The sequence below is a fragment of the Lepidothrix coronata genome, unplaced genomic scaffold, assembly GCF_001604755.1.
Source record: "Lepidothrix coronata isolate B3197 unplaced genomic scaffold, Lepidothrix_coronata-1.0 Scaffold198, whole genome shotgun sequence".
NCBI lineage: Eukaryota > Metazoa > Chordata > Aves > Passeriformes > Pipridae > Lepidothrix > Lepidothrix coronata.
In genome coordinates this window covers 949,604-977,427 of record NW_016690378.1, presented here as the reverse complement: position 1 = coordinate 977,427, position 27,824 = coordinate 949,604, and the positions used below count along the sequence as shown (strand labels likewise).

The 27,824-nt window shown below is 51.8% G+C and overlaps 1 protein-coding gene across 3 annotated transcripts in view; it reads left to right on the top strand.

The window, feature by feature from the left end:
* KAZN (kazrin, periplakin interacting protein) overlaps positions 1-26,611 on the top strand; it is an 86,015-nt gene extending 59,404 nt beyond the window's left edge. The window contains exons 1-8 of one of the 3 annotated variants that reach the window (XM_017832027.1): positions 6,095-6,154; positions 12,823-13,014; positions 21,437-21,573; positions 22,113-22,283; positions 23,073-23,262; positions 23,411-23,541; positions 23,803-23,853; positions 24,495-26,611. In XM_017832027.1, the coding sequence (XP_017687516.1) occupies positions 6,112-6,154; positions 12,823-13,014; positions 21,437-21,573; positions 22,113-22,283; positions 23,073-23,262; positions 23,411-23,541; positions 23,803-23,853; positions 24,495-24,662 (1,083 nt within the window). In that variant the 5' untranslated portion in view covers positions 6,095-6,111 and the 3' untranslated portion in view covers positions 24,663-26,611. Of the gene's footprint in view, positions 1-6,094; positions 6,155-7,882; positions 7,980-12,822; positions 13,015-21,436; positions 21,574-22,112; positions 22,284-23,072; positions 23,263-23,410; positions 23,542-23,802; positions 23,854-24,494 lie in introns of those variants that run through there. The other 2 variants (XM_017832029.1, XM_017832028.1) reach the window with 2 other exon arrangements.
* Positions 26,612-27,824: the final 1,213 nt, after the last annotated feature.

The window sequence follows — 27,824 nt, the reverse complement described above, 5'->3', positions numbered from 1 at the left end:
TGTCCCTTGGCCACCCTCTTGTACAAAAGTGGCAGGAACTTCACAGGTTGCCCAGAGAAGCTGTGGCTGCCCCATCCCTGGAAGTGTCCAAGGCCAGGTTGGACAGGGCTTGGAGCAACCTGGGACAGTGGGAGGTGTCCCTGCCCATGGCAGGGGAAGGAACAAGAGGAGCTTTAAGGTCCTTGCCACCCAAACCATCCTGGGATTCTGTAATTTTATGGGGCACCTCATCACAGCCAGGTGTGTCATGATATTTAGTGTGGTACTAAAGTTTTGGTGGGAGAAAAAAGTGATTTAAAACCTCCAGGTGCTTGATTTTTGCCCTGCACTTTCCCTTCAGGGAAAGACAAACTTTGCTGTGAAAACTTTTAATGAGAGCACAGATTGGAAGTTCAATAAGTGGTGCACACATAAAATATTACCTCCCTTGCTGCTTAGGTACTTGGAAAGACATTCAGGTTTTGTTTTATTTTATTTAGTTAAAAAAAAAATAGGGGAAAAGTAAAGTTTTTGAAAGGGGGTTCTGGGTCCCTCAGGGTGATGGGCAGTGAGCAGGATGCACTGGGACTGCTGGAGGAGCCTGATGTGGGCTCAGCCTGTGCCTTCAAACCCACCAAGACAAGACTTATCTTTTTAAATCAACATTAGCCCTTTAAACATCAGAATTGGCAGAGTTTTCCTGCTCTCAGCCCATCACTTGCCATTAAATCTCTGGGCAGGGAGGAAGCTGCTCCTCCTGCCCTGCTCCGTGCTGCAGTGCAGTTATTTTTATCTATTCTATATTGTTCTCCATGGAATTATTCTGCCCCCAGCCTGTAGATAAGGGCTGTTACTAAATGAATTAGAGTTTTACCTTGAAGGTTAAACTGCTGCCTTGCAAGTTGGCAAGGAAGGTGGGGAGGTGCTGACGAAAAAAACCTGTGAGCTCCAGCCCTGGCCTGACAATTTCATTGAGCATTGCTTGAAAAAGGCAAGTATTGCACTGAAATTCAGTCTTTAGCCTCTGAATTGGTGGCTCTTCCTGATTAAGATGCCACCTGGGTGCCAGCTCTCAGGTGGGATCTCACAGCGCTGGAGGAGGCTGAAAATTTCCCCCAAAATTCCTTGTAGGCACCCCTGGAAATTTTCCCACAGGATGCAGGTCTGAGCTGTGGGATGGGGCATTTTTTGGGTGCTCCTCAAAAGCAAGGTGGCAGCTTCGGGATGTTATTTTAGCCAAAAGCCCCCAGTTCTTGGTGGTGGTGCTGGTCCCGTGGACTGGATTAAGCCCAGCCCTGGTGTTGGCGTGTTCTGAGGTGTGAAATAAATAATGAACAGCAGCAATATGGACAAGGAACGTGCTCCTGGTCCTGCCCTGAGCCTCCCCTTTCCAGAGTTTGGTGTGGAAGGATTAGGGTGGAAAAATCAGTAGGAAAACGTGCAGAAAATGGCAGAAATGTTGACTGCTCTGCCCAGAGGTTAATTTTTTTAGTTGGGGATCAACCCAGAAGTATATTTAGCCCTGGCTTAGCCGACAAGGAGCGGGCTGGTGACTGGAATGCTACCACAGGATACGTCCAGGGGGTAATATTAGGACTCACATCCCTGGAGGCTTCCCCTCAAGTCCTGGACTCATTTCTCTGTTATTATTTATAACTCAGCTTGAAGGCATTGGTCACTTAAGTGAACCCAGCAGGACGCTGCAGCTCCCAGTGTCCATGTGAGCCTTCCTGGCTCCACCACACCAGGGGGATCCAGGGATGGAGGGATCCAGCTGTGGCCGAGCATCCCATGGAGCAATGGTTTCTCTACAGGCCCCTCTGCTTACCAACCACGGCTGCTGCAGGTTTTTAGAAGCTGTTAGCACGAACCATTAACTCTTCCTTTTAATTATTCAGGTTGCCTCTTTTAAATTTCTTTTTTAAGTGGAGCTAATAGGCTTTGCAGAGGAGGCTTCCAACCACAGCAGTTCCTCCCCGGAGGAGCCCTGTTTGTGCATCGCCAGCTAATCTCTTTTCTTCATTATCCCTTATCTTCCTCCAGCTGATTAATTGCTTTCAATTGATTTATAAATATTCTGTTGATACAGGCAGTGGACAGGAGGGGAACGGGATGGGTCTGGGCTCACGGGGTCATTGATCCCTGCAGCTCCCCCAGGCTTTCCTACCCTGCCTTGCAGAGCCCAGCCATCCCAGCCAGGCTTTATTCCCACTTATTTTTCCCTTTGCAATTCCTGCAAGCAACCAGAGATTGTATTTTAGCATCATTTGGAGTCTGTGCACGTGAGCAAGTCTCTTGCCCGGTGAGCAGCAGGTTTTGGGTGCAAAGAAATGGGGTTTGGGTAAGTTTTGGTCGTGTTGGTGAACGTGGCAGGTTGTGCAGGTATCATAAAAAGCTGTTTTCTACACTGAATTCCCTAATATACATATATATATATAATTATATATATGGATGGAGTGGTTAATGAAAAGAGATCATTAAAATTGCTTATTTGAAACTTTCTGGAAGCTATAGGGCAGCTGCTAGAAAAATAATTTAAAAAAGGCAGTAGCATCTGGTTATAAAGATAGGAGCCAAACTCAGAGTGGAGCTGCCCACCTACAGCCCCATCCCAGTCACACGTGGCACTGAGGGTGAAAAGGCATTTTTAGAAATAGCAGCACATTTATATGTGGGGATAAATCATTAACTTTTCCAGGCAGGCTCCCGATTTTCCCTGTTATTTCTCTGCATGCGGCTCCTTCCCTGCCAGTGCCCCCGTGGTCCCTGCTGGGGTGGGCTGAGCTGGGTGGCTCTGGGGACATGGTGGCCCTTGGTGGCCCTGCAGTGACGTCCCTGGGTGTGCTGTGGGTGAGATAAGGCTTCAACAAGGAAACATTTCCCGAAGTTTGAGACCCACCGCCCAGCTCCGGGGTGTGTTGCTGCCTGATTTATTGTTATTTTTCGCTTTATAATTATTATTGTTATTATTTTGCTCCTCTCTCCCCACGAAGTGGCTGGTGGCACAGGCACAACCTCAGTGTCTAGCAACTTAATTACAGGTTGCTAATGAGCGACTGCAGAGCGAGCGGCTCCTTTAGCAGCCCGGCCTGGTGCTTTATCGTGTGTTTGCAGGAGTCGGGTAATTTTTTGTCATCATATATGGTAATATATTCACTGCAGCATGACATGGGATGAGGTTCAATGAATAATGTAAAACCCAGAATAACGCTGAATCCATATGAGATGTGCTTTTCCCCCCGGCGTTGGTTTAGAAAGGAAAATATTGATTCTGGTGGGGTTCAGCGGTTCAGAGCTCTCGCAGAACTCACGTTTTGCTGATCGATGCCCACCCTGTCCCCTCCACGGCCACAAATGTCCTGCTGCCGCTGCCATCCCTCACCTCGTTAGTGCTGACAAAGCTGGGAAGGGTGGGAAAGGGTCTGTGACATTTGCCACTGGATCCAGATGTGACAGTAGCACAGCAGGTTCTGTTGGGGTTCAGGTACCAGGTGGAGCAGCCCTCTCCATTACACATCATTCCTCCCCCCCAGTTACTGTCTTTGAATGCTAATTAGGATGGATAATTTCTATTTGTTTTCCTTTTTAACCAAATTCCTTCTATTCCGATCTGTATCATTTATATTTGTGGGCCATTATCTCAGTCTCATTACAGCCTTTTAGCATTTGAATGAAGATATTGTACAGAACCCAGAAGTTAGGCATAAAATGTCTGTGCTGATAACTATAATTGTCATGATAAAATTAAAAAGACAATAGAAATAACTGTGATGAGCTCAGGAAGTTGTACCAAGTGAGATTGGAACCAGCATGATGATGTTTGCCCCTTTTTTTTGACTCTTTACACAGTAAACAGCTTTTGCAGCGCTATTTTGAAGAAGGGGGAAGTCGCTGAGTATGGCCTGGGTAGGGCCATAATGAAAAATTTGGATTTTTCTCTCTGTTGAGGTTTTAATTAATCACTACAAAAACTCTGGGCGATGCACGTGCGATTTTCAGGAGCTTAAAATACTCCGGCAGCGCCGGAGGAGGAGGAGGTGCTAAACGGTGCCAAGTTCCTGAATGAAAATTACTCTCCCTGCCTCTGGTTTTGGAGCCAGATCGATGTTAATTAATCCCTGCCTCACACGTTACCTTCTCCAACCTCGCCACCGTCGGATTTTTGACTCGGCAAAAAAAGCAGACGGAGGTTCCCGAAGCGCCTCCAAAATTCCCAGCCGAGCGCTCTCCTCGGTGACAACGCCAATTTGCCGTGAGTGAAATGTTTGATAAAAATCTGTCAGTTTTCTGAGAGGAGTTTTCCTTGAGAGGAAAACCAGGGGGAAAAAAAAGAAATCGGCTCTGTCTCGAAACATCTCCTCGCTCCGTTATCTTTATCTTGCGAGAGACGGGGATGGAGAAAGGGGGTTTCCTTGGGCACGGGGGAGAGGTGTTGGTAAGTTTTCCTGGAATTAGGTGGCATTTTGCTGCAGGCCTCATATGAGGTCTCCAGATTTTTATGTTTCTGGTGGGTTTTATGGACAGCTTGTTCTCCAGGTCCTGGCTCTGCACGGACCAGCTCCAATCCCAAGGTACACGGATGCATCACTGACCTTCTGCAGAGATTCTTCTGGCAGGGCTGAGGTTATTCAGCAGTCACTGCAGGTGTTGGTGCCTCCAGGGCAGTGATGTACAGCTCATCCATGTGCTCAAGCTGCATTTAATCAGCCACCAACTACTATTATGTGTTGCAGGGAGATCGGTTCCCTTTGGAGTCACGATGCTGAAGTTGAAGTGATTTTTCATAGAATCACAGAATCATTCAGGTTGGAAAAGCCCTCTAAGCTCATTGAGTCCAACCATTCCCCCAGCACTGCCAAGGCCACCACTAAACCATGTCCCCAAGTGTCACATCTGCAGGTCTGTTTAAATCCCTCCAGGGATAGTGATTCCACCACTGCCCCGGGCAGCCTGTGCCAGGGCTTGGCAACTTTTTGACCCCAACTTGACTCTCTGTTACCAGTCTCTGGTGGGCCTGGCCCTTGGGGGTGATGGTTGGGATTTTCAGCCTGATCTTGAAGGATTTGGGACATTTTTTGGCCGTGACTGTCTGTAGCTGACTTGCTTCAGAGCCATAACCTCCGGAGTGGGACCTCCAGGCCCAGGAAGCTGGAGATGGGACACGTGATACAGGTTTGGCCTCCAGTGGAGGCTGAACAATTTGAATCAGCCTGAAGAGACCTTCTGATCCAGGCCTGGGTGGGAAGGGTCCCTCCTGGCCCTGCAGAAGGGTCTTGGCTAGGGAGGGTTGAAGGAGGTTGGCCAGTTTGGAATAAAGGGCCAGATCTCCTGCACTGACACTGGCACCTGTCCCTTTCTCAGCACTAGTGGCAGCCAGGATCGACAGAAATACCTCCCCAGCCATGCCTTCCTCCTGGATAAGGGCCAGGGACCACCACCAGATACAGAGTTATGGCTTGATCCAGAGCAAGGAGAGGAGACCCAGACCCCAACTCCAGTTTAACACAGAGACACAACTCAATGCCCGGAGCCCAGCAGCACCACACAAACCTGGCTGAGGCATGTGCCATCTTTTACTTAACCAGCACCATTTTTTCTTGTGCCTTCCAAAGAGATTGTTAATCGCCTGGGAATCCCTGCGGGTGGCATTGGTGGGTCAAAGAGCAGCAGTGCTGCTCTGTCTGGCTGCACTGACGGCTGCTGTGGGTGTGGATGACGCTGCTGGGCCACCATTAGTCAGCAGAAGTCAGGTAGAGCCCAGCCCAGCATTCCCACTCACTCAGCGGGCTCCTCTGCCAGGGAGGAGGCTCCGAGGAGCTGCTCCTGGGGAGCCTGGGGCTTGTGCAATGCCCGTGACGTGGAGAACCTCCTCCCTCTGCTTTGGTTCTCGGCACTGCGACTCAGCACCTTCCTGTGCCGTGGCACGTCACACCAGGGCCACGGGTACCTTTGCACTGGGGAGCAAGGATTTGCACATACAGAGCAGGATTAAACCTGCAGGTGCTCCCAAAGCTGGCAGTGATTCCTTGCTCCCGTGGCCGTGGCAGCGTTCCCGCTGCATCCTGAGCTGAATCGGCAATGGGCTCGCTCCGACTTGATCCCCAGGGAGGGGAGTTGTGCAAACAGGGAGCGATGGGAGGTGATGCAGATCCTTCCTGGGGTTCCAGGAGCCGAGGTGGGTGATGGCAGGGGCTGGGGCAACGGGGGCATCGCACAGCTGGCAGCGGTGCTGGGGGCAGTGCCCCGGGCTGCATGGCACTGCCAGCCTGTTGCAATGAGAACCAGGGCTTGTTGCACAACAAAACCGGCTCCCTTCCCCTTCCAAAGCTGCTGGCGAGGAAGCAGCAGGATAGGGAGGGGGCAATGCCCGGCAGCACAGCGTGGGGCCCAGAGGGTCACAGGGTGGGTGATGACCTGGTTTATTGACCTGGGTGTATGAGGTGGCTGTGGCTGCATCCCCTCCTAACTGGGGCAGCTCACTCCTCCCGTGGCTGTAGTGTCACCCACTTCCCAAAATCGTCAAGGCCCGTGGACATGGGGTGTGCCTCAGTTTCCCCATGCCTGAGATGATGCTGCTGTAGGGCGGGGGAGGTGTGTTCAGGGTGGCTGGCAGAGGCTTTGCATGCCATGCGCTGTTGTAAAATGGAATATTGATGATTTTTTTTGTCTTGGATTGTGTTTTCTGATCTTTGTGCAAGTGTTACCTTCCTGGGCACAGTGAGAGAGGTGTGTGCCAGCAGCGTGCTGGGCCTGCCTGTAAACCATCCCTGGGCTGTCTGGGCAGTGTTCATCTAGAGAGAATAACAGCAAAGAGACAGGCACAAATTTATAAACCCAAAGTGCTTCTGCCCAGTTCTTACATCTTTGGTGTGAATAACTTCAAAAAAGTGGGTCTGATGTGGAGGGCTTGGAAACAGGCAGCTCAGGCAGCAGGGTGAAGGCAGGTAATAGTGCAGTATGGACTGTAGAGAGCAAAAATACTTATATTAGGAAAAATTTGTTCACTGAAAGAGTGGATAAGTATTGGAAGAGTCTCCCTGGGGAAGTGGTGGAGTCACCATCCCTGGATGGAAAGCGAGGGGACGTGGCACTTCGGGATATGGTGTAGTTGGCATGGTGGTATTTGGTTGAAGGTTGGACTTGATCTTGGAAGTCTTTTCCAACCTTAATGATTCTCTGAAAAAGCCACACGAGTCTGCTGGGTTTCACAGAGCTGGGTTGTTGCGGTGTATTTTTATTACAAAAAGCAGGTGGTCACCGCTTTCTCCACGGGATTTTCTGTGTCCCCCATCCCACGTGGATAAAATGACATTAATAACAACCGCACCGTGGGCAAGAACATCGCCTGTATTTGCCTTGCAAAGGACGAGCCGGCCCGGGCTGTTCGCTGGCACCGGGGAGTGTCACCCCCGTCCTGCCTCAGTGCCCCCCCCGTGCCGGCGGCGCTGGCCGAGTATCGCGACCATCGCTCGCGATGGTGCCGCTGGGACGCGGCGGGCGCTCGGCTCGGTGGGTGGCAGCGGCGGGAGCGATGGATGATGATTCCAGCCGGGAATCATTTCCGCCGCCGGCCGGCCGCGGGTTCCTGCGCGGCGCGGGGCTCCCGGAGAAGCCCTCGGCGGCCGCTGCTGCGGGGCCCCGTCCCGCACACCTTGGGGCCGTGCGGGGGCAAAGCCACTCCTCCCGTGCCGTGACATCAAGCCCTGCAAGAGCGACCGGCGAAGGGTCAAATTCCCGGCGCAGGTAGCGCTCGGCTGCACTTCCGCGCGGCGCCGTGTCGTGCCGGGGAGGACCCACCCCACGCCGGGACCCCCATCCGCGGGGACCCCCGAGCCCGGGGACCCCCGCCATGAGGTCGGAGCAGGAGGAGAACAAGCCGGGGAGCTGCCGCTGCGAGCAGGGCTCCGCTCCGCGCCCGGCCCATTGTCCCCGCGGGCGGCGAGGGGCGGCCGGCGACGATGCTCGGGGCAGGGTGCTGTGCCCCTGCTTAGCCCACGCAGGTAAGGGGGTCCCCCGGGGGAGGGGGGTCCCCGGCGTGGGGGGGAGGACGCAGCCCGGCGTGCACGGCTTCCCCTCGCTCGCTTTGTGCTTGGAGCTCGCTTCCTCCTGGGAGAAACAAAACAACGCCTGGGAGCTGCCCGGGGCCGCGGGGAGGTGGCGGGGGGCGGCCGTGCTGTCCCCACGCCCCGTGGCGAGAGAGGGGCAGGGGCGAGGGGCTTCGTGCCCCCGTGGCCGTGGGGAGGGTCGGGGCGGGCGGGTCCCGGTGCCCCGTTGTCCATTTTGTGTCGCGGAGAAGTTGGAGCGAGCCGGGAGCTGGCGGAGGGCTCCCGGCCGGCTGCGGGGGCTGCCGCGGGGGTCTTAGCCCACTGGCCGGTGGTGTCGTATGGTGTGTGCTTCTGGAAGCCCTTCACAACCCCCAGCCTGGCCCCGAACCCCTGTGCCCCCCGAACCCCGCTGCCCCCCCACCCCCTCCTGCCGGCACAGGGGTTTATATCAGGTTTTATTACATCCCACCAGCATGTGGCCAGGGCAGACGAGAGAGTAGGACTCTGTGTGGTGGAAATAATCATTATTTTTGAAGATGGGGAGTGCCAGGAAACAGGGGGTGACTTGGCAAGCAGGTGGTCTCTGCATGTCCTTCCCCATCGGTGCGAGCACTGGTTGATGGTGTGAGGTCGCGGCTCATGACAGGGGGTCCTGTCCTGGAGCTGTGACCATGTGGAAGCTCCAAGGCCAAGCTGGTGTCTAACTCAGGAAGTGCTCTGAAATGGTGTTTGACGGATTTGGTCTCACTGGGTGGAAGCTTTAACCCAAAATTGCTAAGGAGTGTCTGTACCCATGTCCAGGTGTGACAGCTCGCTCGCTTGCAGCACCGCTGCAGCAGCAGGGGGTGGCATTAAAAGCTTCTTTAAAAGTAAAAGATGGACGTGTGGAGCCAAAATCCACGTTTTTAGCCCAAGAAGCTCTGCTGAGCACCCTGGTGCCCATCCAGAAGGAGCCAACAGCTCCTCTGAAGTCATAGGGGGCACCTCAGTGCTGCAGGAGATGTTCCAGGGGATGTGCTGGGGATGCACAGCAGCAGGACTGCACTGAAGTGGTGATGGACACATTGCAGGCCCTTGTGCTTATCCCCTTCTCTTCTTAACCTTTATTTGGGGGGAATTGGGTGCTTACTGTAATTCCTGACCACCCAGGGGAGAAGGAGGCATTGCCTCACTTGGACAAGCCCCATCAGTCCTTCCAACGCCTTCCAAATCTGCTGCAAGCAGGCAGCAATGAAATTAATGTAATTTAAACATTTCCCAGACTAATTGATGAAAACTACCATTCCCGCCGAAATAATTGGCTGTTAATTATATTTCAGTTGATAGCATTAAACTTCTATGACACTGCTGGATTCTGCATCCTTTATGCTTCAGCCACTGATTGGTGTTAACAGACAGCGCAAATCAGATTTTTTGGAGTTTTCGTGATTGTGGTGAACACCTCCAGACAGCATTTGGGGCTGAAGTTTCCACTCCTGCTCCTGCAAATCCCATCTTGGCCTCCTCTGGGCAGCAGATCCACTCTCTGTGCAGCGGCAAAGCTTTTTGCTGGCCTTGGAACAGGCATCACTTTAAAGACATCCATTTAAAAGCCTTTTTTTCCCCCGTGTAACTCAGCTGACACGATTGCTGTACACAGAGGGGACGTATGAAAGATGGATGCAGTACAAACGACAGGGCTCGTGCTGGTAAATTACTGTCTCAGGTGAAAGCTGCATTTTGTGCCGCTTTTGTGAGTTTACCGGTGAGATGGTTTTTGCTTTGCTGGGCACGAGTCAAGGGGGGGATTTTATCCAGGATGTCAGCAGGATAAATACACATCTGCATACACCTCTGTCCTGAAACGGGAAATGGAAGGGTTGTAAAGAACATTACTAGAAGAAAATAAGGATTCAAGACCTAGAGATGAGTTGAGTTTGTATTTTAAAGAGCATCTCTGATTGTTAAGTAGCTCCCCAGCTTGGGACCCCCCTCTTGCAAAAGTGCAGAAGCTGGAAAGAGAATTCTGACAAGGACATGGAGTGACAGGCCAAGGGGGAATGGCTTCACACTGAGAGAGGGAAGGGTCAGATGGGATATTGGGAAGAAATTCCTCCCTGTGAGGGTGGGGAGGCCCTGGCACGGGTTGCCCAGAGAAGCTGTGGCTGCCCCATCCCTGGAAGTGTCCAAGGCCAGGTTGGACGGGGCTTGGAGCAACCTGGGCTGGTGGAAGGTGTCCCTGCCCAAGGCAGGGGGTAGAACTGGATGGTCTTTAAGGTCCCTTCCAACCCAAACCATTCTGGGGTTCTATGACATTGGTAGCAGCCCTGGGAGGGAGTTGGAAAGAGGAACTTTCCTTTCAAGCCTTGGCTGCATGGATTGTGCTTTCCAATTTTATATATATATAAAGATATATATATTCAAAACTGATTTGGCTTTACCATATAAATAATAATAATATATATATATATATCTCAAATATAACTATATATTGCACAGCATAATCCATTTTTGTACAGATATGTATATCTCAAATTATATCTATAAAAAAGTAAGAATTTAGGATATATGGCTGATCCCAGGTTCAATAATTCATGTTCTCCATAGACTTTGGCTTGCAGCTGGTGGCATGGGGAGCGTGGTGCCTCATGCTCCTCTCCAGATTGCATTTACAGCTTCCCACAGATCTTGGATTCTAATCCTTCAGCGGTTTCTACTGGGAGTGGGAGCTGAGCATGAAGTTGGGGATGAAATTCCCTTGTTGCCTGCTTTGGAGGATGGATGCTTTGGGGTTTCTTCACTATTTTCTAACTGGGACCAGAGGGGAATGGTGCAGTTCTGGCAGACTGCACTGTACAGTGTGTTATAGCAAGGAGTTTTGGGGCCCAAGGACCCCTCTGGGAGTCTCTGCTGCAGAATTCCCCCCTGGACTGCCTGTTCTTGGTCTTGTTTCCCCTCTCCCTTCCCGAGAGGGGTCCCTGCCATGTGGGGATTTTCTTGGTTCCCACCAAAATGCTGCAATTTCCAGGAATCCATTGGGATTGGTGCAAGCTGCCCTGCCCCATCCTCCTATGCTGGTTATTTTTTTCCTGGGAATACCCCTCTGTGTCTCCTGGGTGAAGTGGCATGTAAGGAAAGGTGGAAATGAGTTACCAGTGGGGGAAAAAAATGAGCGATTTGTTGCAGCCGGGGGTGTTTTATGGGACTTTCTGTGTCCGGGGAAGGCACAGGGTGAGTGTTACACAGTAAATATTCCACCGTGTATGAGCCCTTCACATCCTCTCCGGGTTCCCAGAGGCTGGAGGGGACATTTCTGCCATCCCTGGGGAAGATCCTGTTGGCCTTGGCTGCCTCTGTTTTGCACGGATTTCAAGAAAAGACTTTGGGCTGCACCAAACCCCCCGGCCCGGGGCTCGACTGTTCCTCGTTAGTGACTTTATTGCTGAATAATTTACAGAATGGGGCCTTGCCAGTTTTCATTCGGGAAGCATTTCAAGTATGTGAACCAGATTTTATGCCTTCCTGGCGCAGCTGCCGGGGAGGAGCCGCCTCTCCCTGTCCTGCCGCCGGCGTCACCTCCCGGCCGAGCGGTGCCGGAAGGGAAGCGGGCAGCACACGTGCAGAGGGACCCAGGAAAGAAATAAGGGGAAAAACCCCGATATTCCACGCCCAGTTGGTGTCCCCTGGGCTGGCTGCTACACGGGGACACTGGGGAGGGGACCCAATTGTGGTAGCTTGGAGAGGGGTGCGTGGTTTTAATTTTTGTTTAATATTTCTTGTGACCGTGGAGTGTGTGTCGAGGTGGGTATTTTCTTCTCCCCATGTCCATGGGCACGGTGCAAACCTGAGAGGATGTGGATGTCCCATCCCTGGAAGTGTTCAAGGCCGGGTTGGACAGGGCTTGGAGCAACCTGGTCTAGTGGAAGGTGTCCCTGCCCATGGCAGGAGGGTTGGACATGCTTGTCTTTAAGGTCCCTTCCAACCCAAACCATTCTGTGATTCTGTGAAATCAATAAGCTACTTTGGGATAAGTAAGGGCTTTTCTCTGCTTGTGTTTTAAAGGGGAAGGAAAGCAAACCAAACTTGGCTGGAGGATTGCAGGGGTGCGCACACAGCCCCAAAGTGTTTTGCAGGATGAGGGCAGTGGGTGCAATGTAGAAATGGCATTATTATTACATTATTATTACATTAAACAGTGGATGTGGCTGTAGGAAAAGACGTGTCTGGAGCTTTCCTCCAGCGCCTGTTGTGGAGAGGATCCAGGCTGGGATCTGCTGGGATGCTCCTGCAGTGCAGCTGCTCAGAGGAGTGAGCAGTCACTGGGTGTAAATCTGCAAAATTCAGGGTTCAGGTCTGCATGTGGAAGTGTTGTCTTCCCTTTTCCTGTCTCATAGTGGGTTTGTTGGGCTTTGTTGAGTGTGCCCTGAGCACGTGGGTGGCAGAGCTGAGGTGTGTGGGACTTACTGGAGCTCAGGAGGCTCTGTTGGATCCCAGCCATGTGAGCACCCTGTCAGTGAGTGCTTTGCATGGAAAAGTGCTTCTTTGTTTATTATCCTTACATTAACATTTATTTTTAATTTTTTTAATGCAAAAGCAGCACCCCGTGGAGACTTCCCCCTCCCTCCCGGCGCCTTCCCGTGTCATCCCTCACCCTCCTTCTCTGTTCCCAGAATAAGGCAGGGTTTGGGCTTTGTGCAGAGCAGTTTTGCCGGCGGGGAGGGGTCACCCCGGCGGCGTTTCCCTGGGGTTTGAGTTTCCAGCGGGGGCTGTGCCGGGAGCCGTCACTCACTTCCTCGCATTGTGTCTCCTCTTCCTCCAGCGCTGCTGCGGGAGGAGGTGGCCCAGCTGCAGGAGGAGGTCCACCTGCTCCGGCAAATGAAGGAAATGCTGACCAAGGACCTGGAGGAGACGCACGGCAGCAAGTCCCCGGAGGTGCTCTCGGCCACCGAGCTGAAGGTGCAGCTGGCGCAGAAGGAGCAGGAGCTGGCACGCGCCAAGGAGGCTCTGCAGGGTAAGGCTGCGCCTCCTTCTTCTCCTGCACCTCTCCCCAGCACCCTGAACTTTCAAGGAGTTGTTTAATGAGGGAAGGGAAAGCCGTCCTTTTCATTTGGGCTGTGCAGAGTGCGCTCTCCATGTGCACGTGGTGGGGGGGTTTGGTCTCCCTGGGACCCCCTGATCTCCTGCCCCTGCAAGGGGGGGTGTGGGGCCAAGAGGGACTGGGGTGCAGTGATGGGCTGGGAAATGGGGTGTGGGGGCTGTTTGCAACATTGCAAAGGAATTCCTTCACAGCTGTAGAGCAGAGCCAGGGCAGCAGCTGAAATGCAGCTGGAGGTGGGGGTGGGTTGGATTTGAGCCCCTCAGGCTTGTTAGGGAAGCAGTGAGTTTCCTGGTGACCACAATTTTCCTTATCCCGTGTGGAGTTACTTCCAGGTGATGTGCGGGATCTCCTCCTTCCTCCATGGCTGGTTTGGATGTTTTTGTGGCAGTCAGGGCCATGCTCTCCCTCCCTCACCAGCACAGCAAGCCCCAGGACTGGGCTGTGCAGAGCAAAACGCAACATTGCAGCTTTTCCACCCCAAAAACGAGCTGACAATAAATCCGGGCAGGATGGTTTGTTAGCTGGAGCCGGGGGATGATCCTGAGCAGGGAAAGCTCTCACACGTCAAACCCTGGCAGCGCCGCGGCTCTAAATATCATCTCAAATCCCCAACATACCGAGTATAACTTGCACTTGTCAGCTCATGTTTGCGGATTATGAGGAGAAGCTGTCAGAAGTTTTCAGGCTCAGAGGCTGAGCAGCACGTGGGGAGCTCAGGGGGCCACCACATCTCCCCCTGTCCGGGATGCCGAGATGCTCGGAAAGGCAGGGAATTGGGCTGAGTCAGTGTCTGGGGAAGGGAGCTCAGAAAATTTTATGTGATCGCTGTCTGATTTACCAAAGCATCCCCCTATATCAGTAGCAGCCAAAATACCTTCCAAAATCCTGCCTCCCCCGACGCCAGCGGTGCAGCCTCCGGCAGCAGGAAATGCTCTGGGTTTATAGCACTGTAATTGGAGGAGAAAAACCTTAATTAGGGAATATTTCCTCTCTGCGTGTGGAAGGGGAACTGCTGATTAATGCAAAATGCAGAAAAGCAGAACTATTGTAATACATGTGCAAAAAAGAAATAAGAGCAAGAAGTCATCTAAGAAGCTGCAGTGAGGTCACACGAGCTTCTGTGGAGGAGAAAAAGTTAATTTGGCTTGAAAATCGTGATTATTTAAATAACGATTTAAATATTTAAATAATATAATGTTGGGGTTTTTTATTGGGCTTTTATTTGCCACAGTTGGAGCCCCTGGGGTTGGTTTTCCAGGACTTCTCCGCAGGTGTGGTGCCTAGGGAGAGGGAATGTCAACTGGCACTTGGAAAGGCACATTGCGTGAAGCCTTTTTCAGTCGATGCTTCTTTCCCTCCTCTGCAATACTGGGAGGCTTTTGAGTCGTTTGGAAAAGCTGGCTGGGCTGGATCTGGGCTGGAGGCGCTGGGCAGCAGAGCAGGTTTGGCACAGTGACTGGGACGGATAAAGTGAAAACGGGATCAGCAGCTGGAGGGGGGAAAAAAAAGTCCTTTTTCCTTTCCATGAAAAATTGTCCGTAGAGAAACGTAGCCAAAAGGGGAAGAAAACCGGCGCCTGGTGACTGGTTCTGCCAGGAGAAATGCATCTGCTGATGGACACACTGAGGAAGTGGTGGCTCTGGGTTAAGGAACTGTGGGACAAGCCAGAGCCAGGAGCGCAGGGAAACTTGGCCCTGCTGTCCTGTAGTTCAGGGATCTGTGACAGTCGTGTTCTGCGGGCAGAAAGCACCTCCCAAGAGCAGCTTCCCGCTCACAGCCTGCATTCCTGCCTCCCAGCATCCCTGCCTCCCTGCACCCCTACACAGCCCCGTGTCCGGCAGCATCGGCCGCACCATCCCTGTGCCTGCAGCGTCCCGCGATCCACGCTGGGTCCTGCGGAATGTCATTAGCAGATAGATTCTATGGAAAGCTGTCATCGGTGCTGGCTCGGAGCCTGGAAGTGCAGCGCAGCTGGTTCCGATGGATCTTGGCTCGCCGGGCCGTGCTGCGGAGGGGGTTTGCCAGTGGGGTTTGCTGTTGGGGGCTGCAGCACCTTTTAAGAGCCTTTATTTTGCGGGGCCTCACAGGGTTTGGTTTGTGACGGTCTGGGTGGAGGGTCCCCCTTTGGAGGTGCATTCCCAGCCCTTTCCAACAGCATTTGGCACAGGGATAGAGCTGATCAGACCGTGCAGCATCTTCCCTGTGCCGGGTTACCAAGCCCTTGCTGCGGAGGGAGGGAGCAGGGATCTGGCCCAGCACAGGATGCTCTGCAGGATTAACTCGACCAATTTCTGTATCCCTGGCAGCATGTGCTTTATCCATCGTTATTCCACTTTTTCCTGGGCTAATTCCAGCCCTTGCACTTTTTTTAAAATCAATTAACATCTAATTAAAATTCCACAGTGCTACATCCTATGTCCCTCTCCTCCTTTGCCGGGACTGGGACTCTGAATCGTGCTCCCAGCATCAATGCAGTTATTATTATTTCCCCAGCCCTGGCTGGAAAGTTATGGATGTGGTCTGGATTTCTGATGTGGGAATCCCCAAAGGGAGAAGTTGCAGACAGCTTTATTACTGCTGGTCCTGCTGTGGGCAGGGACGGTGCCCGAGCGCCTGGGGGGCTCGAGGAGCCTCTTGGCCAGGTGACATCCATGAGCATGTGGGCTAATGGCAGAAACCCCATTTCTAGGAAGGTTTATCCCATATGCTGGAACTCGCCTGCAGGATTATCATGCGGAGAGCAGACCTGGTTTCTGTTTCCTTTCTGAGTGCCAAAGTGGAAACCTCAGGCTACCTTTCCCTGCTGCTCGGGAAGGTGTGAACTGACTTTGTGTCTGCTCCACAAATAGGTGGTAGCCTGGTCTCCTCCCTCCCAAACCCGCATCTTGGAGCTGTGACCTTCCCAGGGGTGGTGTTTGGGCTGGGAAGAACCTCCTGGAGGAACTCACAGCACCCTCAGATTGCTGCAGTGATGGGGTGGGTAGCAGAGAAATGGGTGGATGGGTGTCCCAGAAGATGGATGTCCTGGAAGACGAGTGTCCCAGAGAATAGATGTTCTGACAGATGGATGTTCCAGCCATGGACCCAAGCAGGGAAACCTTTTCCATCGTAAGGACATGGAGCTCTGTACAGAAAACCTGTTGTTCTCTTTTGAAGACCCACCTTACATTTTCAGAAGTCATTGGTCACCTTGTTGGCCCTTGGGGTCAGGTTTGGAAAGCCCTTGGCCTCGTAACAGGGTGTTTCCAGGTAAATTCCCGAAGGTGAAACGCCTCTCCTAGCTTTTTCCTGAAATTTGACTTTGGACTCTAATTTCCTGCCCGCTCCATGCCTCTGCACCCCCAGGAGTGAGTGCTGGCTCTGCCTGACACCACGTAACATCGACATCTTCAACGTCAAGATCTTCCTGACGTGGCGGCTGCAGCCAAGGAGCGAACGCGCCGGTTTAGGTACAAAGCAAGGAACAGCTCTGAGATCCCTGCACAGGGCTGACCGATTTTATGGGTTAGTCATGGTGGCAATATTGAATTTCATGGCTGGGAGGGAGAAACAGGAGAAATTAAGTGAATGTTAATGGGACAGGATGGGTTTACACGTTCCTGTTGCGCGGGGCATCGCTGAGGTTTGAGCGGTGCTCCCTGAGGATGCCCTTTGCTGCGTTCCAGAATTCAGGGTATGATTCAGTAAGTGATAAAGGAAGCTCTTGATTCTGTTCCTGGCATGAAAATTCACATTGTATGGGGCGAGAGAAGGGCTTGGAAGTGGATGGGAGTCATGGGAAGCTGCTCTTTGGAGGGTCAGAGGCAGGCTGCATCTGCTGCCAGTGCCCTGATGTGTGTTTGGGCTCTGCTGCCTCATTCCGGGAATGTGAAGCTGGGCAGAGATGATGTTTCTGTGTTTTTCATCTAATATCATGTAATATCAAGGTGATAAAACTAATTGTTATGTCCTCCAACAGCTCATCTGGATGGTGTGGCCACCATCACCTGACATGGCCAGGAGTTGGACATCAGTGATCCGTGTGGGTCCCTTCCCACTCAGGATATTCTATCATTTATTTTCCCTTAATTTGATATTATTAATTTCAAAGGGGAGGGGTGGTATTTATAGCAGCCCCCATCCTGAGGGGAGGTGCCTGGTTTTAGGATGCAGGAGCTAATTCCCAGCTGGAAGTTGTTAGATGGTGAGGCCAGACTGGGGCCACGTAGTAGTAGCAGCCATCAGTGGTGGCATCACTGGGTGGTTCCATCCCTGCTGCTGCCTCAGACAAGGCTGTGCCGCTCCTGTGGAGCAGCCGGATTTTGGCTCATCACGTAGAGCTGGAAATAAAAGGCACTGAGGGCGTGGATTTTTAATTGTTTTGGCAGCAGGAAGAGCCCAGCACAGAGCTGGTCCCGTTACGTCTGTGTCCATCATCCTTCTCCCAGAGGACCAGTGCTCAAGGGATGGATCATGTGGCAGGAGGTGGAAGCTCAAATAACACAGGGTGACTTGTGCAGGTGGGGATAGGGGGGTGGAGTGAGAGCTGAGGGGTTCACCCAACCCATCTCCCCCATCCCTTGCTGCCGAGGCTGGTGCTGAGCTGCCGAGTCCAGAGGGGGCTGGTGGGTCCCCCCCTCTCCTTCTGCCACGTGCCTTGGGTAGGAGGGGAAAATAAATAATGCAAATAAGAGAATTACTTTCCACTCATGGTCTGGGTTTAGGATTTCTTGCTTCTTGTCTTGTGAACAGGTCGGAGGTTTGGCCAGAGCCCCCCACGCCGATGAGCTGGGCGGGAGTTTATTTGGATATTCGTGGGGGGGGTGGGATATAGAAAGCTCGCCCTGGATCATCAGATTAAAGGAAAAAGCCATTTCACCTCCTTGGATGGCCCAGATAGCCAGTGAAAATCTGCTTTATTCCTCCTTGGCTGGCCCTGCCGTCGCGCCGTGGATTGCAAAGGCTCGTTTTCCCCGACCGAGTAATTAGCTGGGCTTGTTTGCTGAGGAGGAATTAAGCTGCTGCAGCAAGTGGGGTTTGGTCCAGGAGCTCCTGGCAGCCCTCGTGGCTCACTTCTGCCTCACTTTTTATTTTTCTCCTGCCTTTTTCAATTAATTTCCCATTAATTTGGTTTGGAATGAAGTTCTCAAATGACTGATAAATCTTCTTTAAGCTTAGGAGCTAATCGGTTTTGGAGGAGGGAGAGTAATAGAGGGGAGGGAAAAAAAAGTGTGTTAATTTTAGCAAATCTCTCAAATATGAACTGAAACAAATGGCAAATTGTCCTGTTGGGTTAACAGAAAAAAAATCTACTCTTGCAATACCCAAACTTCTTAATCTTCTTGCAGTACTGATGCATTGGCATAAATATTGGTAAATATTAGTAAGCTGATATATATGCAACCTTGGGAGATAGTTACCCTTCTCCTAATAGTACTTATGAGCACCTTTATTTTTTTTATGGGTGAGTGATGAAGTGTTTTCTGTAAATCTTTAAAGGCCCTGAATGCTGCCACTAATTAAAGGAATTTGTATGCTATGGGGGACTCACTATTTAATTAAATTCGTTGGGAGTCTTTTGTCACCTCCAGCATCAAAGAGTGGCAAATGTGACTTAAACTTTTATAAGAGCCTCTCATTATCCTCGAGGAAATTAAATATATGTGAATATGTGTCTGTGGGGTCTGGATCTCACCCCGTTATGGCTCAGTCAACTTATCATTAATTTTTCTTTTTCAGCAAGTTTTTAGTTCCAGTGAAAGAACTGGGCAGAGGAAGGTTGTGGTTAAATACACACAGGCAGCAGGAAAGGGCTTTTTCAAAGACTTAGATGTGGTTGTGATTGTTTTTAGAGGGTTTCTGTAGTGATTTCTTAAGCTGGGAATAAAAGTAAGGGAAGTCCCGGTGTCAGAAGGGGCTGAGTTGTCCCAGGAGGAGCTGTGTTCACTGAAGTGAGTGAAGAAGACTCCCAAGAGCTCCCTGTTATGGGACAATATGAATTTTTGTGGCATTTCCTACCTGGTTTTCTGTGTTTTGTTTTACCTCTGACGCTTAATGGCAGAGTAGTTTGTCTGAAGAGTTTCATCTCTTGGTTTCTAACAGATAAAAATCTCTGTTGTCCCAGACATCTCCCTCTTCTTCCGCTATTTAGTCTGATTTAATCATTTTTCCCACCTTTTTATCCTCTGATCTGCAAGCCCTCTCCCTTCCTCATGGTTCCATCCTGAGCACTTCCTTTATCCTCAGCGCACACTTACAGTAAAAAAAACAGTAAAAAAGTAGAATAAAACCAGTGCACAGAAGGAAGTTCCTACCTGAGTGAAGCTCTCTCTGAGCTGGTGGTTGTGACAAGCTGGGGTGGGATGCAGGAGGTGCACAGAGCTGGGTGAGTGGAGGGGCTGCTCTTATTTTGGGGGCTATTCCAGCACGTGTCAGGGCTGGGTGATCAGTGTTACCAGGTTATTCTGCCTGAGGGTGCCTGGGGGCTGCAGTGCACGTCTGGTAATGATGCTCTCCCTGCTTGCACACAGGTGGAAATGACTTGCTGAGGGTCCCCAAGCAGAGGAGGGTGGGAGCAGAACATCCCTGTGCTGGCACAAGGCAGAGGCACCAAACCAAGGGTGCCAGAGGTGCCTGAGGCAAATCAATCCCTTTGAAGCATGACAGGGTCGTGGTTTCCTGGTATTTCGTGTATATTGTCTTTATCCCACACGTGCCTCACCAGGGGAGACACGCTGTGCTGTGGTTTAAGCCCCCAGTGAAGTGACTCATCGCAGGGTGTAGAAAACACAGCGTGGGCTGAAACGCCCACCACGGATCTCTGTAATCTAATGGAAAAAGATGGGATGTGTGCATGGAGACAGGTCCCACTTGTGATGCTGCATCATCTTCTAGTGGGTTTTGTAGTGCAGGCAGCTCCTGGAGCTTTGGGGCTGGTTTTTCTGGTGAGTTCAAGGGGGTTTAGGGTATTTTTTTTTTATTATAGAGGGGCAACTTGCAAGACTCAGCTGATCACAGTGAGTGCAGGGAGTGTTGGAGGGGCAGATCGTGTTTCATACCATCCTGCTCCCTTAGGAACAGCACTTCCTCAGGATGGAAAATCATGAATGTATAATAAAAAGCAATATTTGTATTCTGATCCCTAAACTGGGTATTATTTTGGTGGGGATGGGGTGTATCTGGAGCAGGGAGCTACAGGGCATTTCTGCAGTGCTGCCAAGGACCAAGTTCAAGGTTGGGTAAAGCATTAATGTACAGAAATGACTGAAAGTCCTTCTCCTACCTCGTATTTCTGTAATTCCCCCTGGATTACCAGCCTTCCACCGCTGTCCCGGTGTCGGTGGTCAGCGAGCATCCCTCGCTGGTGACTGGGACAGGGAAAACTGGAAGGTTTTGGGTTCCTCTCAGTGCTGTTGAAACACCCCATTGCATCCTGTGGTGCTCCTGCTCTTTCCCCTCATCCCAACACAGCATCACTGAGCTGGAAGGGGACGCTCGGGGAGCCGTGCCCTGGGCTCGTGGGAGCGCTGCCGGAATCCGCCCCGCAGCTAAAAATAAACGGGCTGTGGTTTATTTATCCTGGAAAGGGAGCAGCAGGTTTTCCTGTGCCGGGCCCTGAGGCTGAGGCAGCAGTTTTGCTCCGGAATCTCCTTTTCCAGGGGGCTGAGCTGCCCCTTGGAAGGGGGGTCGATGATGAGGAGCCGTGGTGGTGACACGATGGGTGTTTTGGGGCTGCAGCAATTGGGGCGAATTTAGGGCGTCTTCTCCCAGCCCAGCCCCTGGGATCGTACTTTTGGTACTTTTTCATAGAATCATAGAATCAGCTGGGTTGGAAGGGACCTCAGAGATCATCGAGTCCAACCCTTGATCCACTACTGCTGTGGTTCTCAGCCCATGGCACTGATGCCACATCCAGTCTCATCTTAAAAACCTCCAGGGACGGAGAATCCACCACTTCCCTGGGCAGCCCATTCCAATGGCTGAGCACCCTCTCTGGAAAGAAATTCTTTTTAATATCCAACCTAAACCTCCCCTGGCACAGCTGAAGACCCAGCCCTCTTGTCTTGCTGATGGTTGCCTGGGAAAAGAGACCAACCCCCACCCGGCTACAACCTCCTGTCAGGGAGTTGTAGAGAGTGAGGAGGTCTCCCCTGAGCCTCCTCTTCTCCAGGCTGAGCCCCCCCAGCTCCCTCAGCCTCTCCTCATAGGACTTGTGCTCCAGTCCCTTCCCCAGCCTCGTTACCCTCCTCTGGACCTGCTCCAGCCCCTCAATATCCTTCCTTACGTTAGAAAATAAAAGATGTGGAAGCAAGGGGCTGCTGTGCCCTCCGTGCTCCATCCATCCTCTCTCCCACAGCCATGAAAGCCGACCGCAAGCGCTTGAAGGGGGAGAAGACAGACCTGGTGAGCCAGATGCAGCAGCTGTACGCCACGCTGGAGAGCCGGGAGGAGCAGCTCCGGGACTTCATCCGCAACTACGAGCAGCACAGGAAAGTGAGTGTGGGAGCCCAGCACCATGGTCTCGTGGCACGGGGGGCTGGCAGCGAGTTGAGTGTGAAACCTGGTTTGTAATCAGGCCAAAACCCTCTAAAATCTCAGCTGGGCTCTTGCTGGGGCTGGGGTGGACCACGGCAGGTTGAGCTTGAGATTAGCTCAGTTAGTTAGAGCACACTGCTAATAACACCAAGGCTGTGGGTTTGATCCCAGTATGACCTTAAGAGTTGGACTCAATGATCCTTGTGGGTCCCTTCCAACTCAGAATATTCTGTGATTCTGTGAAATACCAGAGGGAATGGAGCCAGACATGCGAAATCCTGTGTAATTTTAACAAGGTGCTCAGTGAGCATTGCTTTTTGGGGGACTGGCTGCATCCTGGTGCTCCCCAAAAAGGGATGCCCTCCCTGCCAGCACAGGGTTCTCGTGACCCCAAAGGTACCGCTCGTGGCTGGGTGGTCCCTGAGAGGGTCATTGCAGAGGGGTTTGTGATAGCACATGGATTTTCCCTTCCTGATGGCCACCCCGTGTCCTGGCAGGAGAGCGAGGACGCAGTGAAAGCCCTGGCGAAGGAGAAGGACCTCCTGGAGCGGGAGAAGTGGGAGCTGCGGCGACAAGCCAAGGAGGCGACGGACCACGCCAGTGCCCTCCGCTCCCAGCTCGACCTGAAGGACAACCGAATGAAGGAGCTGGAGGCCGAGCTGGCCATGGTGAGCTGGGGGACTGATACAAACCTGAGGGGTTGCTGCAGTGGCTGCATTACTGCAACACTGGGGAGGAAAAAATTCCATCGCTAGAAAGAAGGACTCACCTTGAGTCCCTCACCTTGAGTCCCTCACCTTGAGTTCTGTGTGCAGCTTTGGGCACCACAGTATAGAAAAGACATTACTAGATAGCATCTAAAGGAGAGCCAGGAGGATGGGGAAGGGTTTGGAGGGGAAGCCTTATGAGAAATGCTGAGGGCAGTTGGTTTGTTCAGCCTGGAGAGGGGGAAACTGAGGGGTGACATCGTTGTAGTCTTCAGCATCCTCCTGAGGGGCAGTGCAGGTGCAGGTACCCATCTCTTCACTTTTGTGACCAGTGACAGGACTTGAAATGGCTGGAGTTGAGTTGGAGGAGGTTTAGGTTGGATATCAGGAAAATGTTTTTCACCCAGAGGGTGGCTGAGCACTGGAACAGGCTCCCCAGGGAAGTGGTCACAGCACCAGGACTGTCTGAGTTGAAGAAGCGTTTGGACAATGCTCTCAGGCACGTGGTGGGATTGTTGGGGTGTCCTGCACAGGGCCAGGAGTTGGACTCAATGATCCTGATGGATCCCTTCCAACTCACCATATTCTCTGGTTCTGTGATCCTTAGCACAGGTTACAGCACAGTTTGGGTATTTACTTGCCCGGGGGTGGGTGAGTTGGGTGCAATGTGTTGCTGCTTATTCTGCTGCTCCAGGAGATGTTCATATGGTTTTCCTGCTCCATCACCACCACCTTGGTGTCCTCCCCCAGGCCAAGCAATCCCTGGCCACGCTGACCAAGGACGTCCCCAAGCGCCATTCCTTGGCCATGCCGGGCGAGACGGTGCTGAACGGGAACCAGGAGTGGGTGATGCAGGCTGACCTCCCGCTGACCGCCGCCATCCGGCAGAGCCAGCAGACCCTCTACCACTCACACCCCCAGCACTCGGCGGACCGGCAAGGTGGGCAGGTCCTTATTGCCAAACCCCCTTACGGGGAGGAAAAAAACGGCTAAACCCCTCCCTAAATAGTTTTTTTAGATGTGAATCAGAGGCTCTGCCGGGTTTGCTGGCGTGGTTTTAACTCCCCGTGTCCCTCCCTGCCTTGCAGCGGTCAGAGTGAGCCCCTGCCATTCCCGGCAGCCGTCCATCATCTCCGACGCCTCCGCGGCCGAGGGCGACCGGTCGTCCACGCCGAGCGACATCAACTCCCCCCGGCATCGAACACACTCGCTCTGCAACGTAAGGCACTGTGGGGTGGGGGGCTTGCTGCCCCAGGAACGGGCTCCGGGGGTTCTGCGAGTCCTCTGCTTCCCAAAACAACGTTGGGGTTGGGGTGTGGGGCAACCTGGAGCTTTGCTGACCCCGAAAGGTGCTTTCCTGGGGTTTTATCCAAGCCCCACCGCAGTTCAGCTGCCCAAACAAGCTGCTTTTTGCCATGGAAGTGGGAGGTCTCGGGCTATGTTGGGGCTGATCCAATGGATCCGTCTCTTTCTGCCACAGGGGGACAGTCCTGGACCGGTACAGAAGAACTTGCACAACCCAATCGTACAGGTAGGGCACAAATCCTCTCAAATCCTGCTCGTGAGAACCCCCTCCTGTGCTAGAAAACACTTTGGGGGGGCTCAGAGGCACCACTTTGGGGTCTTTCAAAAAATGAATTGAAGTCATCTTGAATTGTGAATCTTTGATGTCTCAGATTCCCATAATTTGCCCCAAAATCCGTGTAATGCCTTAGGCATTTGCTGTGCTCAGGGCCCTTTGGGGTCTTGATTTTTGTAAGGCACAGGCAAAGCAGGTTATTCTTCTGGTTTTGACCCTAAACCCTTGGGATATTTTTTCAAGCTGTGGACAGACCCTTGTTCTGATCTATTCCTGGAGCCAAAATCCTGAACCAGTTGAGTTAAGCCAAAATCCCAGAAACTGGGGGGGGGGGGAGCTGTTCCAATTTTGCTGCAAATTCCACCACACGAATTTCAGGAACATTATTTTATTTCGGTCCAGCACCTTAACATTGCTCTGGACCTGGATGCAAATATTTTTTTGGGGGGGATCTGGACGCAAATACTTTTCGGGACCTGGACTCAAATATTATTTGCATCTGGGACCGCGTGGTCCGTCATCCCCGATGTGAGCGGGTGGGGAGGGGCGAAGGAAGAGCTGGATACCCACACCCGTGTCCTCTCCTCCCACAGTCTCTAGAGGACCTGGAAGACCAAAAACGGAAAAAGAAGAAAGAGAAGATGGGCTTTGGCTCCATCTCCAGGGTGTTTGCCCGGGGGAAGCAGCGCAAGTCCCTCGACCCGGGGCTCTTCGACGGGACGGCCCCCGACTACTACATCGAGGAGGACGCGGACTGGTGACCCCCCGTGCCGGGCGGTGCCACTGTACATATCCCCCACCTGTGGACGTGTTACCTGTTGTCTTGGGAGCGATGCAGCTGTGTCGTAACTTCAGTTTTTCCCCTTTTTTTTTTTTTTTCTTTTTCCGTGTTTTTTTCATTTTTTTTTCCCATCCCGGTAACTCCTTTTGTTGTCGCTTCAGTTTGTCAGTTTTGGGGGGGAGGTGTTTTTTCGTTTTGTTTTGGGTTTGGTGGTTTTGTTTGTTTTTTTGTTGTTTTTTTTTTTGTCGTCGTTGTTCTTTTCTCCTTCTTCTTTTGACAAAACTTGAAACTTGAAGGACTGCTGTGTCTCTGTAAATACCAGAAATATCGTGCACTTTGTGCTTGTGACGTCTCCTGTCCGAAACCCGCTGTTTTCCGGAGCCCAGCCCGCGGGATGTCCTCGCCTGGGGACGAAGGACCTGCCCAGCTGAGGGACCTTAGAGGGAAAACACACAAAACCAACAACAACAACAAAAGATCTCCTTCGCTGTGATGTCTTCCTGGCCGAGCACCCGGGCTGGTTGTAACGCCTGCCGGTCTGGAAATAAGTGTTTTAACGTTCCTTTTTAGTTGTTTTAATTTATTTGCACAAACCCAGAGGAGCTATTCTAACTAAATTATTGCAGAAGTTTTGGGATTTTTATATTTTTCCACGTCGGTTGGGATGGGGTGGGAGGAGGAAGGGGGTGTTTGTACTGTATTGTCCTGGGAAGCTGCTGTTGGGGAGGGAAGGGGGGAATTGGGGGGTGTCGGAGCCGTGGACCCCCCCCACCCCGGGGCTCCCTCGGCTGCCCCAGGAGCACTTAACGCCTTGGAAAACGCAAACCTAAAAACGTGCCGGGAAATCCGACGGGGGGGAAGCTGGTGGGAGCTTTGCCTGCTGTTTTTCCCTGCTTTTGAGGGCCTCACCCTTTGCTTCAAGTAAAATTTAGGGGGATCCGGCATGAGCTGGGAGCAGGGGAAAGGGGATATCCCGAGATATATCCCTTATCCCAGGACGTTTCTCAGACAGGGCCGGCCACCCCACTCCAGTTTGGGATGTTACCGCCGCCATGGGGGGGGGGGGTGGGCACGGGGAAATCGGTACGAATTCCTGCCGGGGAGGTTTTTCTGGCTCTGGGGTGATTTTTGAAGCACAGGTGGAGCTTGTGCTTCCAAAAAAACCCCTTGGAAACGCCCCGAAACCACCTCCCCCGGCGCGGCGACCGCTTCCCCTCTCCACTAACACGCGCCCGCGCGCTCTCCGCTTATGCCAAGATAAGTACCTTATGCTTTAATGCTTATGATATAATTTTAAGCTCTTAAAAAAAAAAAATGTATTAAGATTTATTTAATGAACTATAATAGTGTATTATTTTTCTTAATCCCGACACGCGCCGCGCCCTGGTTGAGATAAAAAAGGGGTGTTTTGTCTCAAATCGCCGATGCCCTCGCGCCGTGTGTTCCTGCTCATGGGATGATGCAGAGAGGCCGTGGAGGGGGTGTCAGAGGGACCAGCCCCCCCAGGCTCCCCTGGGGTGGCAGGGCAGGCTTTGCCCCGTGGCATCTTTTCTCTGCAGAGAAGCATTTTTATACATTTTGTTCTTTTTTTTTGGGGGGGTGTTTTTTGTTCTGTTGTTTTTTTGGTTTTTTTTTTTTTGGTTCTCCTTGCGTTTTTATAATTTAAACTCTAAACCAACCAGAAGAGATGAGCAATCTCCTTGTTACCGAGTAGTTTCCTTTGCATTTCAGCTTTTTTGTAAATTAGGAAATAATTCTAAAAATTACTAAGAGGATGATTTATTTAAAAGAGAACTTCGCTAAATAGCATATGAATTATGGGTAACATTAGATTTAACTTTTCCCCCCGTGAGCGGGGGAGAATCCTTGAAGGCATGGATGCAAATATAAAATTATAAAAGATCTAAATAAAGCTTATTTTAAAGTACAGATGAACTCCACGTGGTTTTGTTGCTTGGCAGATGGAGAGCCTGGGCTGGTGTTGGGATTGGGGTGCAGGACACCCCGAATGCCACATGAATTTGGGGGGCTCCAGGGTGATGGGGGAATGCAGGAGAAGCTGGACCAGCTGCCAGGCAAGTGCTTGCACCTGGATGCAGCGATCCTGGCAGGAGGCTGGGACAGTCTCCATCCGTATAAAATGGGGATTTTCAAGGGTTTGAGGTAAGTAAAGATCTGGGAATGTGGGTGAACAGCCAGGAGATGTCCCCCTCACATACAGAAGGACAAAGAAAAGGAGAAGGGATGGAGAAATAAGAAAATGTTGTGCTCTAACTTTTATTAATGGATAAATTATTGATATTAATTTACAGATTGATAAATGATTATAATAATATATAATTATAGTTATAATAGTGGCAACTATAAATAATAAATAATAATTATTATTCCTATTATTATTTCAATTACACTGGTCACTTGTAGGGCTGTGCCAGCACTGCAGAGGGGCCTGACACCATTTTGGGGTCAATTGCTGTGTTTGCCAGAGCAAAGACAACTTGCAGTGATTTTCTTGTTCTTTGAGCCTACAATGAGGGTACAGATGAAGAGATGTACCTTTTCTTCTTTTTTTTCCAACAGAAACAGCCTTCTGGGTTTGGGAGAAGCTGCAGAGGAGGTAAGAGCCACCATCGTCTGAAATGGAGAGAGTTGAAGCAAAGAAAAATAGGAAAAACTCAGGAGAAGCCAGCTGGCTCTCCAGCAGCTGGAATCCAGCACTAATGGGAATTAAATGTGGCATTAAAGGGTAACTGCTGAGCACGGCAGACATGAGCTGGGCACAGACAGGAGTGGGATTTGCTGCATTTGAAGGAATTCCCTGCAAATACTTGGTGTTTCCCTTCGTGTATGGGATGGGGTGTGGGTGTGCATCCATCCCATCCGTGGTTTTAAAAGCTCTGCCCTTTGGGAGCCAGGGATGTGGCAGAGCTGTGGGTGTCACACCAGTCCTGGCAAGGCTTCTGCTGTTCACCAGTTCTGTCCCAGTGCCGTGGGGACCCTGCTGGACCCTGGGGAGGGGGACACGGGTGTCACCTCCTGCTCCAGAGCCACGGCAAGCAAAGGGACCTCATTCCCTGGATCTAGGAGTGATGTCCTGGGCTGAGGGGGGGCCTCCTTGGTGGCTTTATCCCTCCCAGTCTGC